Source organism: Euprymna scolopes, chromosome 13 (genome assembly GCF_053919585.1).
Source record: "Euprymna scolopes isolate OS-2025 chromosome 13, ASM5391958v1, whole genome shotgun sequence".
In the NCBI taxonomy this organism is placed as follows: Eukaryota; Metazoa; Mollusca; class Cephalopoda; order Sepiida; family Sepiolidae; genus Euprymna; species Euprymna scolopes.
Genome location: NC_136494.1, coordinates 42,676,227 through 42,693,931, shown reverse-complemented (window position 1 = coordinate 42,693,931; position 17,705 = coordinate 42,676,227). Strand labels below are relative to the sequence as shown.

At 34.0% G+C, this 17,705-nt stretch overlaps 1 protein-coding gene across 1 annotated transcript in view; it reads left to right on the top strand.

Annotated features, from left to right (window-relative positions):
- LOC145292232 (uncharacterized) overlaps positions 1-17,705 on the top strand; it is a 351,246-nt gene that overhangs the window by 168,364 nt on the left and 165,177 nt on the right. Inside the window, exons 64-71 of the mRNA XM_080138555.1 lie at positions 115-132; positions 1,149-1,181; positions 1,943-2,217; positions 3,437-3,572; positions 5,494-5,511; positions 9,391-9,411; positions 9,661-9,693; positions 15,375-15,649. Of these exons, the coding sequence (XP_079994681.1) occupies positions 115-132; positions 1,149-1,181; positions 1,943-2,217; positions 3,437-3,572; positions 5,494-5,511; positions 9,391-9,411; positions 9,661-9,693; positions 15,375-15,649 (809 nt within the window). The remainder of the gene's footprint in view (positions 1-114; positions 133-1,148; positions 1,182-1,942; positions 2,218-3,436; positions 3,573-5,493; positions 5,512-9,390; positions 9,412-9,660; positions 9,694-15,374; positions 15,650-17,705) is intronic.

Sequence of the window (17,705 nt, the reverse complement as noted above, 5' to 3'; positions counted from 1 at the left end):
AATGTGATATTAAAATATAAGTTTAAAAAATTTTATGTAGTTTTTAATTTAAAGCTGAAATATATTTCTTGAAGTAAATTTATTTAATTCTTATTTTCTTAACTTATTTTTTAGCTACAACACCAAAAGCAAGTAAGTATATCATTGAATGTTTTAATGTTTTTATAGCTAAATTGTAAAGTAAAATAAATACTTTTTTATTTTAAATAGTTTAAAAATTGTAATTTGATAAATATTCTCATATTTTAGTGTATATGATGCATGTTATATAACCCTTTTTTATCAATTCTGAAGAAATAAACAAAGAGATTTTTATAAAAATAAGTCTTTCTTTATTAAACATCTTTATATGAGTCATGCTTTTTCATAGTTTATTGCCTGCTTAAAACAAAAGTCTCTTTTTGACAGTTATACATTGGTCTTATATGTTGTTAGTTATTGTCTACTTTCCCCTTGGATGCCTTTATGCTTAGTAAATACATGACTGAAAAAGGTTGACTCTTCATGTTATTTTTCCATCGGTCAATTTGTTGCATGTTCTTCATAATGGTCATCGCTGCATTTCTCTTTATTTTCAACTATCAAAACTGAATAAGTGGTTTAATTACCTAAGTTACTTCAGAGTTAAATATATTTTATCTGAAATATCTGAAATAGCTTTACCAAAAGATGTTTAATGTATGATATACTAGCAGTTCTGCAATGGTGTTGCCCAATAGTATTTTGTAAGTTAGTTTTCACTTTGCATTGTTCATGAAAAATATGTAACAGAATTAATCGTAAAACATCAAACTTCTGTAAAAATATTTATCATAATTCTTACATCATATATAGTTACATGCATTTAAAGTTACACAGAAACATTTTACATATATCATAAAACATCAATCTTCAGTAAAAAACATTTTGCATATTTTTCATATAATTATATAGTATCATGCATTTAGAATTGGGCATATAGTAAAATTATGAAACGTGTATTGACTGTTATAACATGGTTTAGAAACTCTACAAAATTTAAGAGTTCATGGGATTTTCTGTAGACAAATATGATAGCTAACAATAGTTGTGAACAAATCTTAAACATATATGTTAAAATATGTTGACAATACAAGATTATTTTATTGCATAAATTATATATATTTCAGCAACAACACCACCCAAGCCTTCAACAGAAACAGGTAGGCTTATAATTATTTACAAACATTTAAACTTTTTTATTTACTTTTGAGTTGGACTTCCCTTTCTGTCCACCACAGTATGCTTTCCTGCGAAACACATAGCATCCGCATGACAAGTTCATCAAATGCAATTTTTGCAGACCAATTGAACCAATTTCCTGAGCTCACCCAACCCTTTTCCCACATATCAAGCATCACGTGTGACATATCTCAACTCGGGGTACTTCTGTTAGCCCTGGCCTACTTGGAATTTCAACACATGATGGATTTCGGCATCATACAGCCCTCAAGCAACCCATGGTCATCTCCACTTCACATGGTACCCAAGAAATCAGAGGGAGACTGGAGACCTTGTGGAGACTACCGAACTCTCAATGCAGCGAATGTTCCTGATACCTCATTCCACACCTGCATGATTTTTTTGCATCCTTATCCAGCTCTACAATTTTTTCACACATCGATTTAGTCTGTGCATACAACTAAATTCCTAAGACTTTAATATGCACTTCTTTCAAACTACTTGAATTCACTTGCCTAACTTTTGGATTGCGTAATGCCATCCATGCATTTCAAAGATTCATCGATGAAGTCCTTCGAGGACTATCCTTCATTTTCACGTACATTGATGACATCCTTGTACTTTGTTGTCTCATTTTGATGTTGAAGTCGAGAACACATATTAATCCTCTACAGTTCTTAAAAATATTCATTTGATTAAAATATCAAAATGTTATTGTGCAAATGTTATTTTCTTGTTTCAGCTTCTTTGTGTGTAAAACAAGATGGCCTGGCCGATTCTTCCTTGATAAGAAACTGGGATATTGATGTGTCCAGTAATGAAGAACATAAAGCTGCTATCCGACCAGGGGGAAAAGGATGGACACCTGAATCTGGAGATAAGAAAAAGACAGTCAGCATCTTTGTTGGTGATGCTCTCATTTATGGAGCCACTGTACGATTACCGAAAGCAAGAGATGTTGGAAAATATGATGTTTATCTTCTTGGAAGTGATACAGGAAAGATGATGCGATTGAAGGTAAGAATCAAATACCAACTATTTATTATGTTTGATTCAAGAATGACAGATTGGCATATCATCAGCAGCTAAAATTATATCTCGTTATCTCTATCTGTCCCTCCTTCCCATTCTCTGTCTGTCTGTCTGTCTGTCTCTCTCTCTCTCTCTCTCGCTCTCTCTCTCTCTCTCTCATATATAATGTACCTCCCTTACTATGTATATATATGTATGTATCTCTGTGTATATTTGCTGCCTTGGTAGCTTGCTTGCTGGTCAGTGAAACCTGCAAGTTTGTGCTAACATGTCTTATCATTTATACCAGAATGAATGTGGTCTGTAAGGCAATGTAGTAAATTAGTATGTAGTAAATTATTATTATTAGTAGTATTATAACTAAGAAATAAAGGAAAAGAAAAAACAATTGATGTGCTTTACGTTCTTATGATGCAGTCATGTTTGTTACTGGTCAGCGTGTTCTTTTATTTATGTAGGTTTATATTCCAGAATTAGTGATTATTTAACTCGCAGTTAATGACAATATCCGGAACTGAATGAAGAAGAAATTGTTATTTCTTGTAAATGGAAAAGGAAAGATAATAGTTTGTGTATGAGTTCATGAGCCAGTTACAAAGACAGACAGTACAGTTTATGTATAATGTGTTAATAGTACCCAGTGTAGACTGGTGGTGGTATTAGTACTTTAATTATAGAGGGAAAATTAATAACTACTTCCTTGTAAGGTGTGCACCATTGTGATGATGGTTCTTATATTGTAATATTTTATTATAACGAATAAGTATTATGTAACTGTGTTCTAAAGTTACATAAGATGGTGAATAATAGTTTTAACATAATAAAATTGTATGTGGACTCTGTTATTACAAACCTACTGTAATTTGGTCCTGAGGGGAATTTCTGCAATCAAAATTTTATATACAGGATAATGTCTTAAAGAAAACGGAAACAATTTTTTAAATTATGGAGAGTAACTCTTATTTTGTCATTTAATCCTTACATTTCATGAGCAATGTTTTTCACAAATGTATTCATATATCATTTATCATTAGATAGTTTTTGATCTTGACTATTTTTAGTTTCTTGCATCAACTAGTTTCAAGCTTTGTCTGGAGCGAGTTTCATTAAAATTTGTATCTATAAGCTACTGTTTCTTTCTTTTTCTTATACTTCATATATGTTATATAATCTTGATATATAATCTCTTTCTATTTAAAATCAGAACAATGGACCAGATGATATTGTCCGGATTCCATTTGGTACAACTGCTGATACAATCAAAATCCACTTTACTGCAGTGAAGCCTGATTGCCTCATGCGGATAACTGTATCCATCATTGGTTGCTTCCAATCAGCTTGTAAGTTTCCACTGTTTTCTTTTAAATTTCATTTATTTATTGTCAGGAAGCATTTCCAATAAATCCTGGATGTGACATATAAATGATGCCACTAATAATCTATATCATTTTTATAAATTACTAACTTTTAAAATGTATGTCGCAATTTGAGCCTAGTCAAATTATTAATTTGAAAATTAATGTTATTTAAGTGAAGCTACTGTTGTAAATTTTCAAAACCATGAAAATTTCTGAATTTTCTGAAGGGAAAAATACTGTTCAAGCAACGTAATGACTTGCCAAGTGTTATTTGGAATTTGCTCCATTGTAAACAATGATTAACATGTGGTATGATGATTTTAAACACCGTTGTTGCAGACATGTATAATGCTGAATGCTCTAATTATCCAAATTCGATAGTTGTTTTAGAAAACATAAAATTATAAATGAATTGTTAGTGTAGCATTGAAATCAGTGTATTATTCTAGAAAAAGATGATATTGATGAATGAAATTGAAATTATCCTAAAAGTTGTTGTTTTATTAGGCCTGAGATTTATTGGGTGATATGTTATTGTAAGGAATCGTGTCGAAGACCATATTAGAATCATTATCCGGCTTTACTTTGATTGCACCCTTCTACAAAAATGGCATTTAATACTAATTCGTATGGAATGTTTTGAATCGATCTAATTACCAACCAATAGATGATAAGCTATGTGAGTATGAAGTGTTGTAATATTTTGCTGGGACAAAAATAAAATGGTGAATGTGCTTTTATGAAATGTTGCATGAAGGTAAGCAAATCTACTTACAAACTGTTTCATCATGCGTAATTTTGTAATTTTCAAATCATATACAGCTTTATGATAAGCACACCTATTTGAATTTTTTTTTACACAGTGATCACCACTTATCAAGGCACGGAAGCCACTCAGGGATAAGGGTTATTGCAAGTACATTACGTTAGTGTGGAGATTTGATGAAGTGTTTATTTAAGGGGGCGGTTCATTAGGAATTTGTTAACATTGGACTTGAAGACATCCAAGTTGTAGTCCGGTGGGAAGCAGGCAGACGGAACAGAGTTCCACAGGCGTGCAGTTCTAAGAAAGAAGCTTTGTTCATGGAAACCACGTTTTGATTTAGGCACAGATATAGAGTGGGGGAAATTTTTCACAGTGGATTCAGCTAGACGGGTGTTTTTCGTGAAAGATTGGCGAGGGGGGACCAGAGATTGGAGTTCAGACGAGCACCTGCCATGAAAATAACGATAAAGCAAGGATATGCTCGCAACGTCTCTTCTGTGGGAGAGAGGTTGCAGAGTAGAGAAAAGGGCATCCCCCACTAGGTTGAACATTTTCTTTGTTTTATGACATTTTTGGTTAATGTTAGACCAAAGTACATATTGGAAATGATTCATTTTAAACTATTAGATGTTAGCTGCTATTTTTTTCTGGTCGCATGGGAGGAGTGAGCCTTTCCCAATTGTTTTACGCAGTAAATAAATGCAGTATTTTTCAACCCAGGCTATTTGATTCCATGCACAGCGTAAGTCAAAATTAAATCACACATACCCTTATTCAATCATTTGAAGTTATTAAACTCAATAATTATATAATTATAATTATGAACACAATTTAGTTCAACATAATTGAAATCATACAAATAAAAACATCATAAACAAAGAAATCAATGTAAACCAAATCAGTATCTTAACCACATGAATTGTTAATTTTCCATCTGTAGCATTTAATTCTTTTATTTATTGCATATTCTATATTATTATCATTATAAGTTGAATGTGATATTAAAATCTAAGTTAATAATTTATTATGCATTTTGTTAATTTTTAAAATGTACAAAATGAGTTTCAAAGCACAAACATATTTGATATATTTCTTGCAACACATTTATTTTATTGCTATTTTTTACTTTTATTTTAGCTACAACACCAAAAGCAAGTAAGTATATCATTGAACTTTTGCTGTTTTATACAGCAAAATTATAAATTAATATAAATATGTATTATTTAAATATTTGACTAGATTGTAGTTTAATTAGTATTAGCTCATGTTAGTATATTTATTTATCTACTCTGAAATCAGATGTTGTTTTGAAAGACCACTAGTATATAGAATGCATATTATATAACATTTTATCAGTGTTGAAGAAATAAACAAAGACAGTTTTAGAAATAACCATGTCTTTCTTTGTAAACATCTCTATTATAAGTCAAATTTTTCCAAAGTTATTTCCTGCTTAAATTAAATTCTCTTTTTGGCATCACTGCAGTGGTTATATATTTTAGTAGTCATTGTTTAGATGCTTCAAGTTTATGGTGAGAGAGAGAGAGAGAGAGAGAGAGAGAGAGAGAGAGAGAGAGAGAGAGAGAGAGAGAGAGAGAGAGCAAATAAATTTAGTGTTCTAATCAACATGTACTGAGTGACTGGAAAAGGATTTCTCTTCATAACTCATCTCTGGAGACAAAGTATGATTTCAGAACCCATCCGTTACTTTGTTGTATGCCTTCGGAAAATGCACAACCATGTATTATTTTCAAATTTCAAGATTAAGCATCAAAATAAAACACTTTGGAAATATTATGTATTCTGATACAGGAAGCTTAAATTTTATGATATATGCAACATTATTTATTACTTATTAGCTTTACCCACCCACGTGTTGCTATTACTCGGTTTGGTTAAATGAAAAAACAAAAAAAAAGAGGAAATGCATGTTTCTAATAAGCTTAATTTCCCGATACTTGTGGATACACAATATTTTTGGCTGTTCCATTGTCTGGTTTACCAAGAATCTGCAACATATAATTGTCCATGTGAGAAGCAATCAATGTGCAGATGTAAGTCACACGATTGTTGAACGAATTGGGCTATGAAGCACCATACTCTACAAACCTCTCACCTACCGACTATCACTTTTTCAAGTATCTTGACAACTTTCTGTATGAGAAATACTTCAAAAACCTAAGCGATATCAAAAACGACTTCAACAACTTCATTGCCACCAGATCGCAAGATTTTTACATTACTGGCATAGAGACACTTGATTTGTGCTGGCAAAAATGTGTTGATTTTGATGGTGTTTATTTTGATCAATAAATTTTTATTTGAGCCAAGATATGTTCATGTGAATTTAAAAGTTATAAACCGCAAGAACTTTCCTGTCAATCTTATATGCATAGATACATATATAAATTTAGTATATTACAAAATTTGTGACATAAATAATAATTTAAATATTATAACCGTGCTCCAAAATCAACATTTAATAGTGTTTATCGATACGTATGCACATTTCAAAAAAAGTTAATTACCACTATTACATCAGCATATAACTTAAAAAAAAATGCTATGATTTTAATCATCAGCATATACGAGGGGCGTGCAATAAGTAATGCCCCTGGCCCACTTCCAGTTGTCTGATCTAGCTGAAATTTTGCATGTGCGATGATTTATATCTCTACGGGTTATGAGGCAAATTACAGCTCTGAACTAATTGTGGTTTCTGTTTTACAGGTGTTTGAACTGAGTCAGGTGTGAAATGGAGCCTGTTGAATGTCGAGCAGTGATTCGTTTTTTGTATTTGAAAGGATGCACACCACAGGAGACTTTTGATGAAATGAAAGAAACTTATGGTGATAATGCCCCAACATATGACCTTGTAAAACGCTGGCATCATGAATTCAAATATGGCCGGAAGTCTGTGGAAACAGCTCCCAGACCTGGTCGCCCCCCTTCTGACATTGATGAGGCATCTGTTTGTCAAGTTGAGACTGCCATTTTGGAAGATCGGCGCATTACTATTCGCCAAATAGCCCAAGATGTCAAGATTACTACAGGGTCTGTGAAAACTATCATTCATGACCATTTGCATATGCATAAGGTGTCTGCCAGATGGATTCCCAGGTTGCTCACACCATTCCAGAAGCGAGAATGCGTTGAGTGCTCGAGGATGAATTTGGAGATGTGCCAAGAAGATGAGTCAAGTTTTTCAAAAGACTGATTACACAGGATGAAACCAGGGTCCATCACTATGATCCAGAGACCAAAGCCCAGTCAATGCAGTGGAAGCACTTGGACTCACCACCTCCAAAGAAGGCAAGGATGCAACTCACCGCTGGCAAGGACATGCTCACAATCTTCTGGGACCAGGACAGAGTAGTGATGACATATTTCCTGGCAAAGGGTACCACAATTACAGGAGCCTATTATGCTTCACTGTTGAGGAAATTAAGGGAAGCTATCAAAATCAAGAGGCGAGGCAAGATCAGCAAAGATACCCTCCTCCTGCCGGACAACGCTCCGGTCCACAACTCGCATGTCGCCAGATCAGAAGCACGGGCGTGTGGTTATGAAATCCTCTCCCATCCTCCCTACTCTCCTAACCTTGCACCCTCTGACTTTCACCTCTTCCCAGCCATGAAGTTGTTTTTGAAAGGAAAGTGTTTCCCAGATGATGCAGCCATGATTTCTGAAGTCACGTCGTGGTTGGAGGACCAACCTGGTGTGTTCTACAAAAACGGTCTCCAGAGCTGCATCAAACGATGGGAGAAATGCATGACTCTGGGTGGTTCCTATGTAGAAAAAGACTAATAACTGTGCCAAGTTTCGTTGCTCTACTGCTATGGGAAGTGGGTCAGAGGCATTACTTATTGCACACCCCTTGTAGATTTAGTCAATTCCAATTAAGATAATTATCAGTCAGTATATTCTCAATCAGTTTCAGAAGAAAACAATGTCCAGATCGATGGATCGAATACAATAATGAGGATAGACAAAACACATTAAATTAACATGAAAATCAAAAACACATTTCAATTGAAAAGCAATGATTAGTTTTAAAGTAGTTTATAAGCGAATTTTTCTCATAAACAAAACCTAATTTCTAAAAAAAAACAAAAAAACAAATAATAGTACTAACTGAAATAATGGCATAATCACATTGATACACTGGTTCCCACTAGATCATCAAAGTTAAGCAACATTGAGCCTGGTCAATACTAAAATGGATGACTATTTGGCAATACCAGATGCTGAATATGCTCTGAAGCCTGGGAAGAGATGGGTGCTGCCAGGCTGTTCTTATCTGAGACATGCTGCAGAAAATAATGCAACGCCCCACGACTGCAGAAAATTAAAAGACTCATCCTTAATCATCCACTAGTTGATATATATATATATATATATATATATATATATATATATATATATATATATATATATACAGACGATGACAAAAAGTACAATTCAGAGTTCTGATTATTTATTTATCTTTGATATTTTTTTAAAGATTTTAGATTAACTCTAGATACTTTAAAAGTATCTGGAGTTATATATATATATTATGCAATTATTTTTTATTATGATTCTATTTATGAGTAAGCTGTTAATTTACCTTACAGAACTAAGATTATAATATCATAAAGACCAAAATAACACCTGTCTAGCATTTGAGCCTGTGCTATTTAACCATGGAACTAACAAGTCTAATGGTTAATGTCATCTGAAGTTGTACATGTAACAATTCTCTCTACTTTCCGATTAGCCACTAGAGAAAATTATGGTTTGCAATGATAATAAAAATATAAGCACAGAATAATACAAACGATTAAAGTGACACTTGCAACAGGGGAACTGATTTCAGAGGTTCTGATTCGAATTCTATACATACATGTATCAGTTTTCTCTTTGTGATGTTCTCTTTGTGCTTTTCATTCCTAAATTAATAATTTCAACAAAATTAAAGGTGATAATTAATATGTTGCCTGAAATAAATTCTAATGTTTACTCTATATCTATATATATTTCTAATTTTTATAGCAACTACACCAGCTCCAACAAGTAAGTATGAGATTTCATTTATTTTGTTTAAAAATCAAAAGACTTTTCATATAATTTTATATGGCATCTTTACATCTAAATACACGTGTACTAAGAATTTCTTCATTAAATTTTTTATTAAATTATTCAATTTACACACTTTATTTAAAATATTAAAATAGATACAGATTGAAATGAATTGAAAAATATCAATTTCTATGCAATATTTATAAGATAAAAATATTTACTTCTTTTATCCATCTTTTTCAGCTGTTACAACACCAAAACCTTCAACTGAAACAGGTTAGTCAGCATTAATTAATTCATATTTATATCCATAATTTTTTTGTAAAGCCTTTGACAGAGTTTGGCATGGTGGTCTTCACATGAAAATTAAATCATATTGTATTACTGGACGAATGCGTAACAATCAATTTGTTTTAGAAAAAAGAAAAATCCAGGTTGTTCCTTATGATCACACATCAAAACAACATGATATAAATGCAGGTGTGCCACAATGGTTGATCCTTGGACCTTTATTATTCCTGATATTCATAAATGACTTCCCTAATAAAATTGTCTTTGAGATGGGTATATTTGCTAATTACACTACACTCTATAGAATAGATAATAACGTATAATGCTGTCAAGTCTAAGCTTCTTTCCTTTAATAATTGCAAGAAACCTTCTCAATCACTTTTTACTATGGCTAATGACACACTACCTGAAAGTACCTTGTTCAAACTCATCGGCTTAACATTCACAGGCAACATGAATTGGAACAAATACATTGTGGTAATTGCTAAGGTTCCTGCGTAGAAGGTGGGCTCTCTATTATACTAGAAGGTTACTCACACCTGAGAGTATCCTTTACCGCTACAAAGCCACTATTTGCCCATGCATGGAGTATTCTTGCCACATCTTGTCTGGTGCATCTGTCACTAGTCTCTCGCTCCTAGACAGGGTTCAAAATGTTGCCAATAGGTCCCGCACTTGCAACCAAACTCTAACCTCTGTCTCATCATTGAAATGTGACATATCTGTACCTGTTTTACAAGTATTTTAATGGAATGTGCTCTGACGAACTCAAAACACTTGTATCCCCTTCATGTAACTACCCCTGACAAACCCGTCAAATAGCAAAACCCCACCTTTACACTGTAGCGATCCCTAGGTGCCATAAAGCCTTATTTTCTCAAACTGCTAGACTTTGGAATTTCCTCCTGGGCCACTCCTTCCTGATTCTACTAAAATGCAGAAGTTCAAGTGTAATGTGAACAAATATATAGCTGCCCAACTCCCTACATAGTATCCCTGTAAATCTGGCTCCAAATAGTATCCCCTTATGACAAAGTGGGACTGTGTCTTGTTTGTGGTGAAATAATAAAAACATTAATATTATTTCATATAATAATGCTCATTGTTTCTGGGGACCATTCCTAGGGGCTAACACTATATCTATGTATCTATATGAGGTACATAGATATCCTAGTGTTCAACTAAAACTACCTTTACCATTCAAATGGTGAGTTAGTAAAGAAGTGAAAAACATTAATTTTCCTTTCCCCAATTGACTGTTATTGTATATCTTTTTTGCAGTCTCTTGATTTTACCTGATTCCAGGACAAGAATTCAGTTGGTCTAGTGGAGTATCCAGCTATTACCAGGAAAAGATATACCATTCCTTGTATGAGCCAGAGTATAGCCATGTTAAGGGGATCTTATTTGAGTTTTGAATAATATTATTATGAATATTTGGTCAGGGTTTATTTGTAGGGTAAATTATTCTCATATCACATTGTCCTTGTACAGAGAGATTGAACACACTCAAGGATTGTATCTCGTAAATAATTCAAACTCTCCTATTTGTGTAAATTGGAAAATTTTAATTTTGTTAAATCAATACAAGATAGATTAGAAATTACAACATTTATTGTTCAATACAAGGGATAAAAATGAAAATTTCCTTACTCTATAGAGTTTCGAAGAATGGTTCTTCTCCTCAAAGGAAAAAATAATTAGCAAAATGAACAGTAATAGACTGGTCAGCACAAAATTAAAAATTCAAAATGTGGAGAGGGAGGGTCATTTTTTTTTAAATAATAGATGTATATGTCCAAAAGATATAGCGCATGGAAACCATGCATGAAGATAGATGTAGGAGTATCAAAATCCAAAAATATATGAATCGAGATGTAGGTTTAATAGTAATACAAAATCTGTGTTGTTTAAGTTGTACTCCAAATGGTAACGTCTCTCTGCAAACTTGAAAAATATCAGTTCATATAGATCCATAAATCTAAGATAAAATTCCAATGTGTGTGTACCATGTAATGAAGGGTTACAAAAAAAGTAGAAATAAAAATAAAATGAGCTTTAGCCAAATGTCACGAGCAAGGGAATAAATCTTCAGTGGTTGCTTCCATGCCAAGAAAAAATCCAAATGGATAGAAGTTAGAGAGAGTTGAATATTGCAGGAGGGTGTGGAAAGCATAAAACCATTAAGGACAGCTGATGTTGGTTGCTTAGTGCAAAAACGCTGTAATGAATGACTCAGCAAAAGTGTGAGGTGGGGAGAAAAAGTGTTGTAGCAGAAACAAATAGAACTCTTTTTCTTGTGCGTCAATGCCTCCCCTGACTGTGTAATATGGCACATACTGACCAATCAGGGGCATAGCGCAGGGACCTTCCTTACCCCCTAAGGAACTCTAACTGCTTCCATTCCGGACGAGAAAAACTCCTTCTTTTTCCAGCCAGACGCCAAAGAGAGTGGACCTGTTTCCTCACTCCCTCTCTCTGCCTACAACGGTATCGACGATTCCCACTTGGGAATAACTACCGGGCAAAGGCAGACAAGTTTTATCCGAGTTATATCTTTTGGGCATCTTAACCTGACTCGCTTCAAAAAACTTTTTCCTTGTTAAGTTTTACGAAGTTGTTTGTTCGTTTATTCAGTAACTTGTGTTGAAATATTTATTTTATTAGGGAGTACCCGAAAAGCACTAACTCACTCCCCAAAGTGTCATGGTCAGCCCTAAAAGTTAAAATAACATAGTAGTAAAATTAAAAAATTAAAAATTAGAAGTACTTACATCTGCACAGATATAAGAAAACTACTATCCGTACAAAGTAAAGCACTTCCAATGAATAAATAAATAAATAAAAGTAAATGTTAACATATGTAGATATATACACAGAACATAAGTACATGCATACATACACCTATACACATATATACAGGCATGATGATGATGATTGCAACGTCTTGTCAGACGAGTGCCACTCCCTCAGACATTTAAAATCCATGAGCCCAAATGCCTGATGGAGTATCTATACAAAGATGATGTTACAGAGTCTTAGCTTTGTATGACAGCTAAGTCTCTTTCTCGGTTCAAAATGTTGAGATCCAGCAACAAGCAAGAGCAAGATAGCCAGCAACAAATTAAACTGCAGACCAGCTTAATGCGGGTACTGGTCTTCCGCTTTATGTTTTTTTAAATCAGAGATTTGCTTCTCCTAGAAAGGTTGCCTTCACCACGGCTTACGGGAGCCCTCTCCACCCCAATACACATATACACACACACAAATATACACGGTGCTAGTTGGCCGTTGACCCAGAAAAAGAGTTCATTCGCCCTTATATATATACAGGCATATACACATATGTGGCACCCGTACTTCCTTGCTACTGCACTATTTTTTAATAATATGTTCAAGTTCAATTTTTTCAAATTTTTGTTTCCGGTGAAAGCACAGAATTGTTCCAAAAACAACCTTCCACTTCCCAAGTTAAGAATGAGTTTCTAAATAAAACTGTTATTATTTCGGTACAGTAGCACAAATGTGTGATCAGCAGATACACTCCTAGAGACAAAAGCATAGGAAGATACAAAATTAGCTATAGAATTAGGGTTAGATGTAAAAAGGGAAAGAAAAGAGAAGCAATGAAGGTTGAGAAGTATATTGGATGAGGGCAAAGTGGGTCAGATCATAGGCAGATCATAGTCAAAATGGAACATCAAACAGAAGGATACATGTAAGTTAAATTAGATTAAGGTGACTGGAGATAAATCAGATAAAAACAGTGAAAAAAGATTTCATTTAAATGGTTTGGGACTCAATGAGGTTGAATAGGAGAAAATGTTATGATTTAGATTAACAGTATTATTTGGAATCTTCGGACAATTGTTTGCATCTTCAGTTTCATTTTCACAATGTTTCGGTCAATGTAACCTACGACCTTCGTCAGGTGTATCTTGTTGAACTTGGAAATGTTTCTGTCGAACTCGGGAATTTGGACGGAATTTCAAACGGAACCTTTTATTTACTTCACGAGGGTAGCATGCTCTCATTCCATCAGCCATCGCCGAATAGAGGTCCTAAGCAATTCTCAATTGTATTTTTCGGTCACCTACAGTGAGAATTGAACCTTCAACTTTCAGGAGAATATCACAAACATGCCAAATTATACAAATAACTCACCTCAAGAATTCAGAAACGTTAGATTAACAGGATTAGAATTTCCGATAGATGCGAACCAAGAGGACTATATGGAATATGCTAATCAAAACGAGATAACATATAGGAGATTTTTAAAATTTTTACAAATATAGGAAGGCCTGAGAGAAAAAAAAGCAGTGAAAGTGAATAATGAACATAATCTGTATAACTAGTTGCATGTGTATTGAGTCTATCAAATAAAGAGTAGAAATTAGGGAAAGTGTTACTATGAGTTTTTATTTAATTCTACATCGTATGGGATTTAGAAGATGAAAGGGATTAGAGTATCAATAACATAAAGCGGCTAAATATGTGAGTGTTCGTTGAAGAGGATGCAGGGGCTTGAAAGCTAATTAACAGTATGGGTTATCTACAGGAAAAGGTGATTAAAGTTAGTGGTTTATTCCCGGGGAAATTCATAGTTAATAGACTTGAAATTTCTAAAGCCCATGCGGTAGTGTATTACCAGTAAATTAATAAGTGGTGTGTATTGGTGTTTAGGGGGTGTATGGGTCGCTATCTGATTTCAAACTGGTTATATCTGAATTTTTTCATATGTTTGCATTGTGAAATAAACTCATTTTTTGGAATTGCATCAAAATAAAAGCAAAATCCTTAATCGATTCTTATAAAAAGTCGGGCGAAAGAAACGTGAATTCTGTAATGATAACAATTTTAAAATATTCCCAATTTTCATAAAAATGAGATCCTCATTATAGTTATGGTATATATATATATATATATATATATATATATATATATATATATATATACTAGCAGGTAGACCGATGTTATCTGGGATTAAATAAGGATCAACAAATGTTCCACCCTCCCATACTTTATTGTCATCGAAATCTGTGAAATTGTCCATTTTTTGATCAAATCGATTGATTGCCTGCTCTAGTTAGGGACTTTTTCCCACAGTATAGTGAGAAGAAACTTCACATGTCTCTCCACAGTGAATTAGTCCACAATACATTGTAGCCTACATTGCGCTGTAGAGAATCTACTGTTGATTTTATAAAATTATCTGTAAATGATGACTTCACTTCAACTTTTAAATGCAAAAGTCAGTTTTATGAAATCATTCTTAAGTAATCACTTGAATTAAATTGGATTTTTTCGATTCCTGCTTTTCTATACTTATCAGACGCATTCCAATACAAAACCTACATAAGAACACTCCCAGACACATCAAGTATCTTCTTGTAAAATTTTTTAAAAATCGACCCAGCCGTTTTCGAGTCCATAAAAACGAACTCTCACACACACACACGCACACACGCGCACACACACACACACACACAGAGTTCTTTTTATATAATTGCAAAGAACAGATATATATATAATGTGCGTATGTAAAAATATGTGCATCACTAAGTAAGCAATTCAGTATATTTTCAGATCAGTAACAGAAAATATCAGTAGCAACTGTATGGCACACTGATCTATAAATAATTAAAATGTATATCATTTTCTTTCAGCTTCTTTATGTGTAAAACAAGATGGCATGGCTGATTCTTCCTTGGTGAGAAACTGGGATATTGATGTGTCCAGTAATGAAGAACATAAAGCTGCTATCCGACCAGGTGGAAAAGGGTGGACACCTGAATCTGGGGATAAGAAAAAGACAGTCAGCATCTTTGTTGGTGATGCTCTCATTTATGGAGCCACTGTACGATTACCGAAAGCAAGAGATGTTGGAAAATATGATGTTTATCTTCTTGGAAGTAATACAGGAAAAATGATGCGATTAAAGGTAAGAAACACATTATACATACATACACACACACACACACACACACACACACACACACACACACACACACACACACACACACACACACACACACACACACACACACACACATATATAGACGAGTCCCCTTTATATTGAGTTTGAAACTGATGGTACTAATGTTTTTTTGATATTCTGTAACATATTTAAATAAATATTATGCTTTTATATTTAACTAGCATGGCTACCCAGCATGGCCCGGATGAAGAGAGGTGGTATACTTAGGCTATTGAGCAACCAACCCACAGAAAAAAATCAAAACAATTTTCGTATCAATCAAAATAGCAGTGTGAGCACAAAAACAAAAAATTAGCTGCAGTAGCCAGGCTTGAACCTGTAATGCGATCGAAGAAAAGGAGGTGAAAAAAGTTAACACGATAGTCGTCTCAGCCACAGGGACTTATGACATCATGGGCCTTCGAAATAACGTCTTTTAAATGTACATTGAGATCACTAGGCGTATGACTTTGCAAAAACATCGACGTTAAAAATTGACCCCCTCCTTGGAAAAAACGACCCAGTTAACCAGAATAGAATCAGTCTTTTTAACAATGGCAATTTTGTCACAGTCCAATGCGTCTGCCAAATTTTTTTGGGCAGGTATACAAACACACACAGACACATACACATACAAACTAACACACATTTTCCCTTTTATATAATAGACTAGCCTGGGTGCCCAGTGTTACCCGTGTGTTTGGAGGTGTGTGTTGAGCAAAAACAAAAAGAAAGAAAAAAAAGTGGTAGGAGGCAGGTTCAAACCCGTACCGCGAAGGAGGCAAAGAATGTGAAAAACAAAAATCCTGACGACTTTGCTGTTGCACTTAGCACCAAACTGGAAGTGGCATAGGTTTAAATTAAGGCTAGACAATTGAAAAGATGGGATGACTTTTGAAAATATCGGCAAAAAAGCGACCCCTTCCTGTAGAAAACTGCCCAGTTGAGAGTGAAGGAATTAATGTTTTTGGCCAATTTTTCGATATTTGTCGTGTGAAGGGCCAAGCTTCAAAATGATACCGATCCTGTGAAAATCCATTGCCTCTGTCGAAGGTTTTAGGCATACATACACACATACATTTAAACAGACAGGTGAGATTTATATTATAGACTAGCGGGAGCTCCCGGCATTGCCCATGCCCGGGTAAAAGAAAAAAAATTCTGTTAACTCATGATCCGAAGGCGGAAAAGAAAGTAAAAGAAAATGCGACATCTTACCACTATGCTACGATGCGAGAGGAAATGAAAAGCGATCAAATTTATCAATGTCAATCAAAAAGTTGCTAAGTGAATGAGTTCACGCAGGCACAGAAATGAACATCTTGCTGGAGGCCAGTTAAGTTTCCCGCTTTCTGCCGTTTTATTTGTTTCCCCACGATGTTGGGGAAAACCAGCTCCCTCCAAAAAGGGGGAGCTCTCCAAATGAATAGCAATTGTCTGATATGAAGGTTTTCCCAACATTGATCAATGCTAATTGCTTTTCTGGAGGTTCCGGCCGAGAAGGTTGACGAATGACATTCATTTCAATTAGTTTTGCTTTATTTATGTGAAAAAGACCAACAAACGTGAAATAATAGAAAGAATTTTATAAAAGTCGATCAAAATAAATGTAAAGACGACATCCATTCACAAATCGTAGATATTATAATCTAGGGAGTATATAAAAAGTTCTCCAAGATAATAACCTTCTCGAGAACCCCCCCCCCAAAAAAAATCCTTTTTTGAACATACAAAAACGCATGTGCCACTTTTGCCTTTTATATATATAGATTTTCCAATCAAGCTCTTTGCTGTAATTCTCTACCTCAAACCTTACACAGAAATATATATATATATATATATATATATATATATATATATATATATATATATATATATATATATATACCTCATTCAGAAAAAGTAAATAAATATTTTAATAGACAGTTTACACTGATAGAGGTGGGGCTAAATTATTTTTTTTAATAGGGGCTAATCATGAAAATACTTTCTGCTAGTTTGACTGATTCTTTTCGAGAGT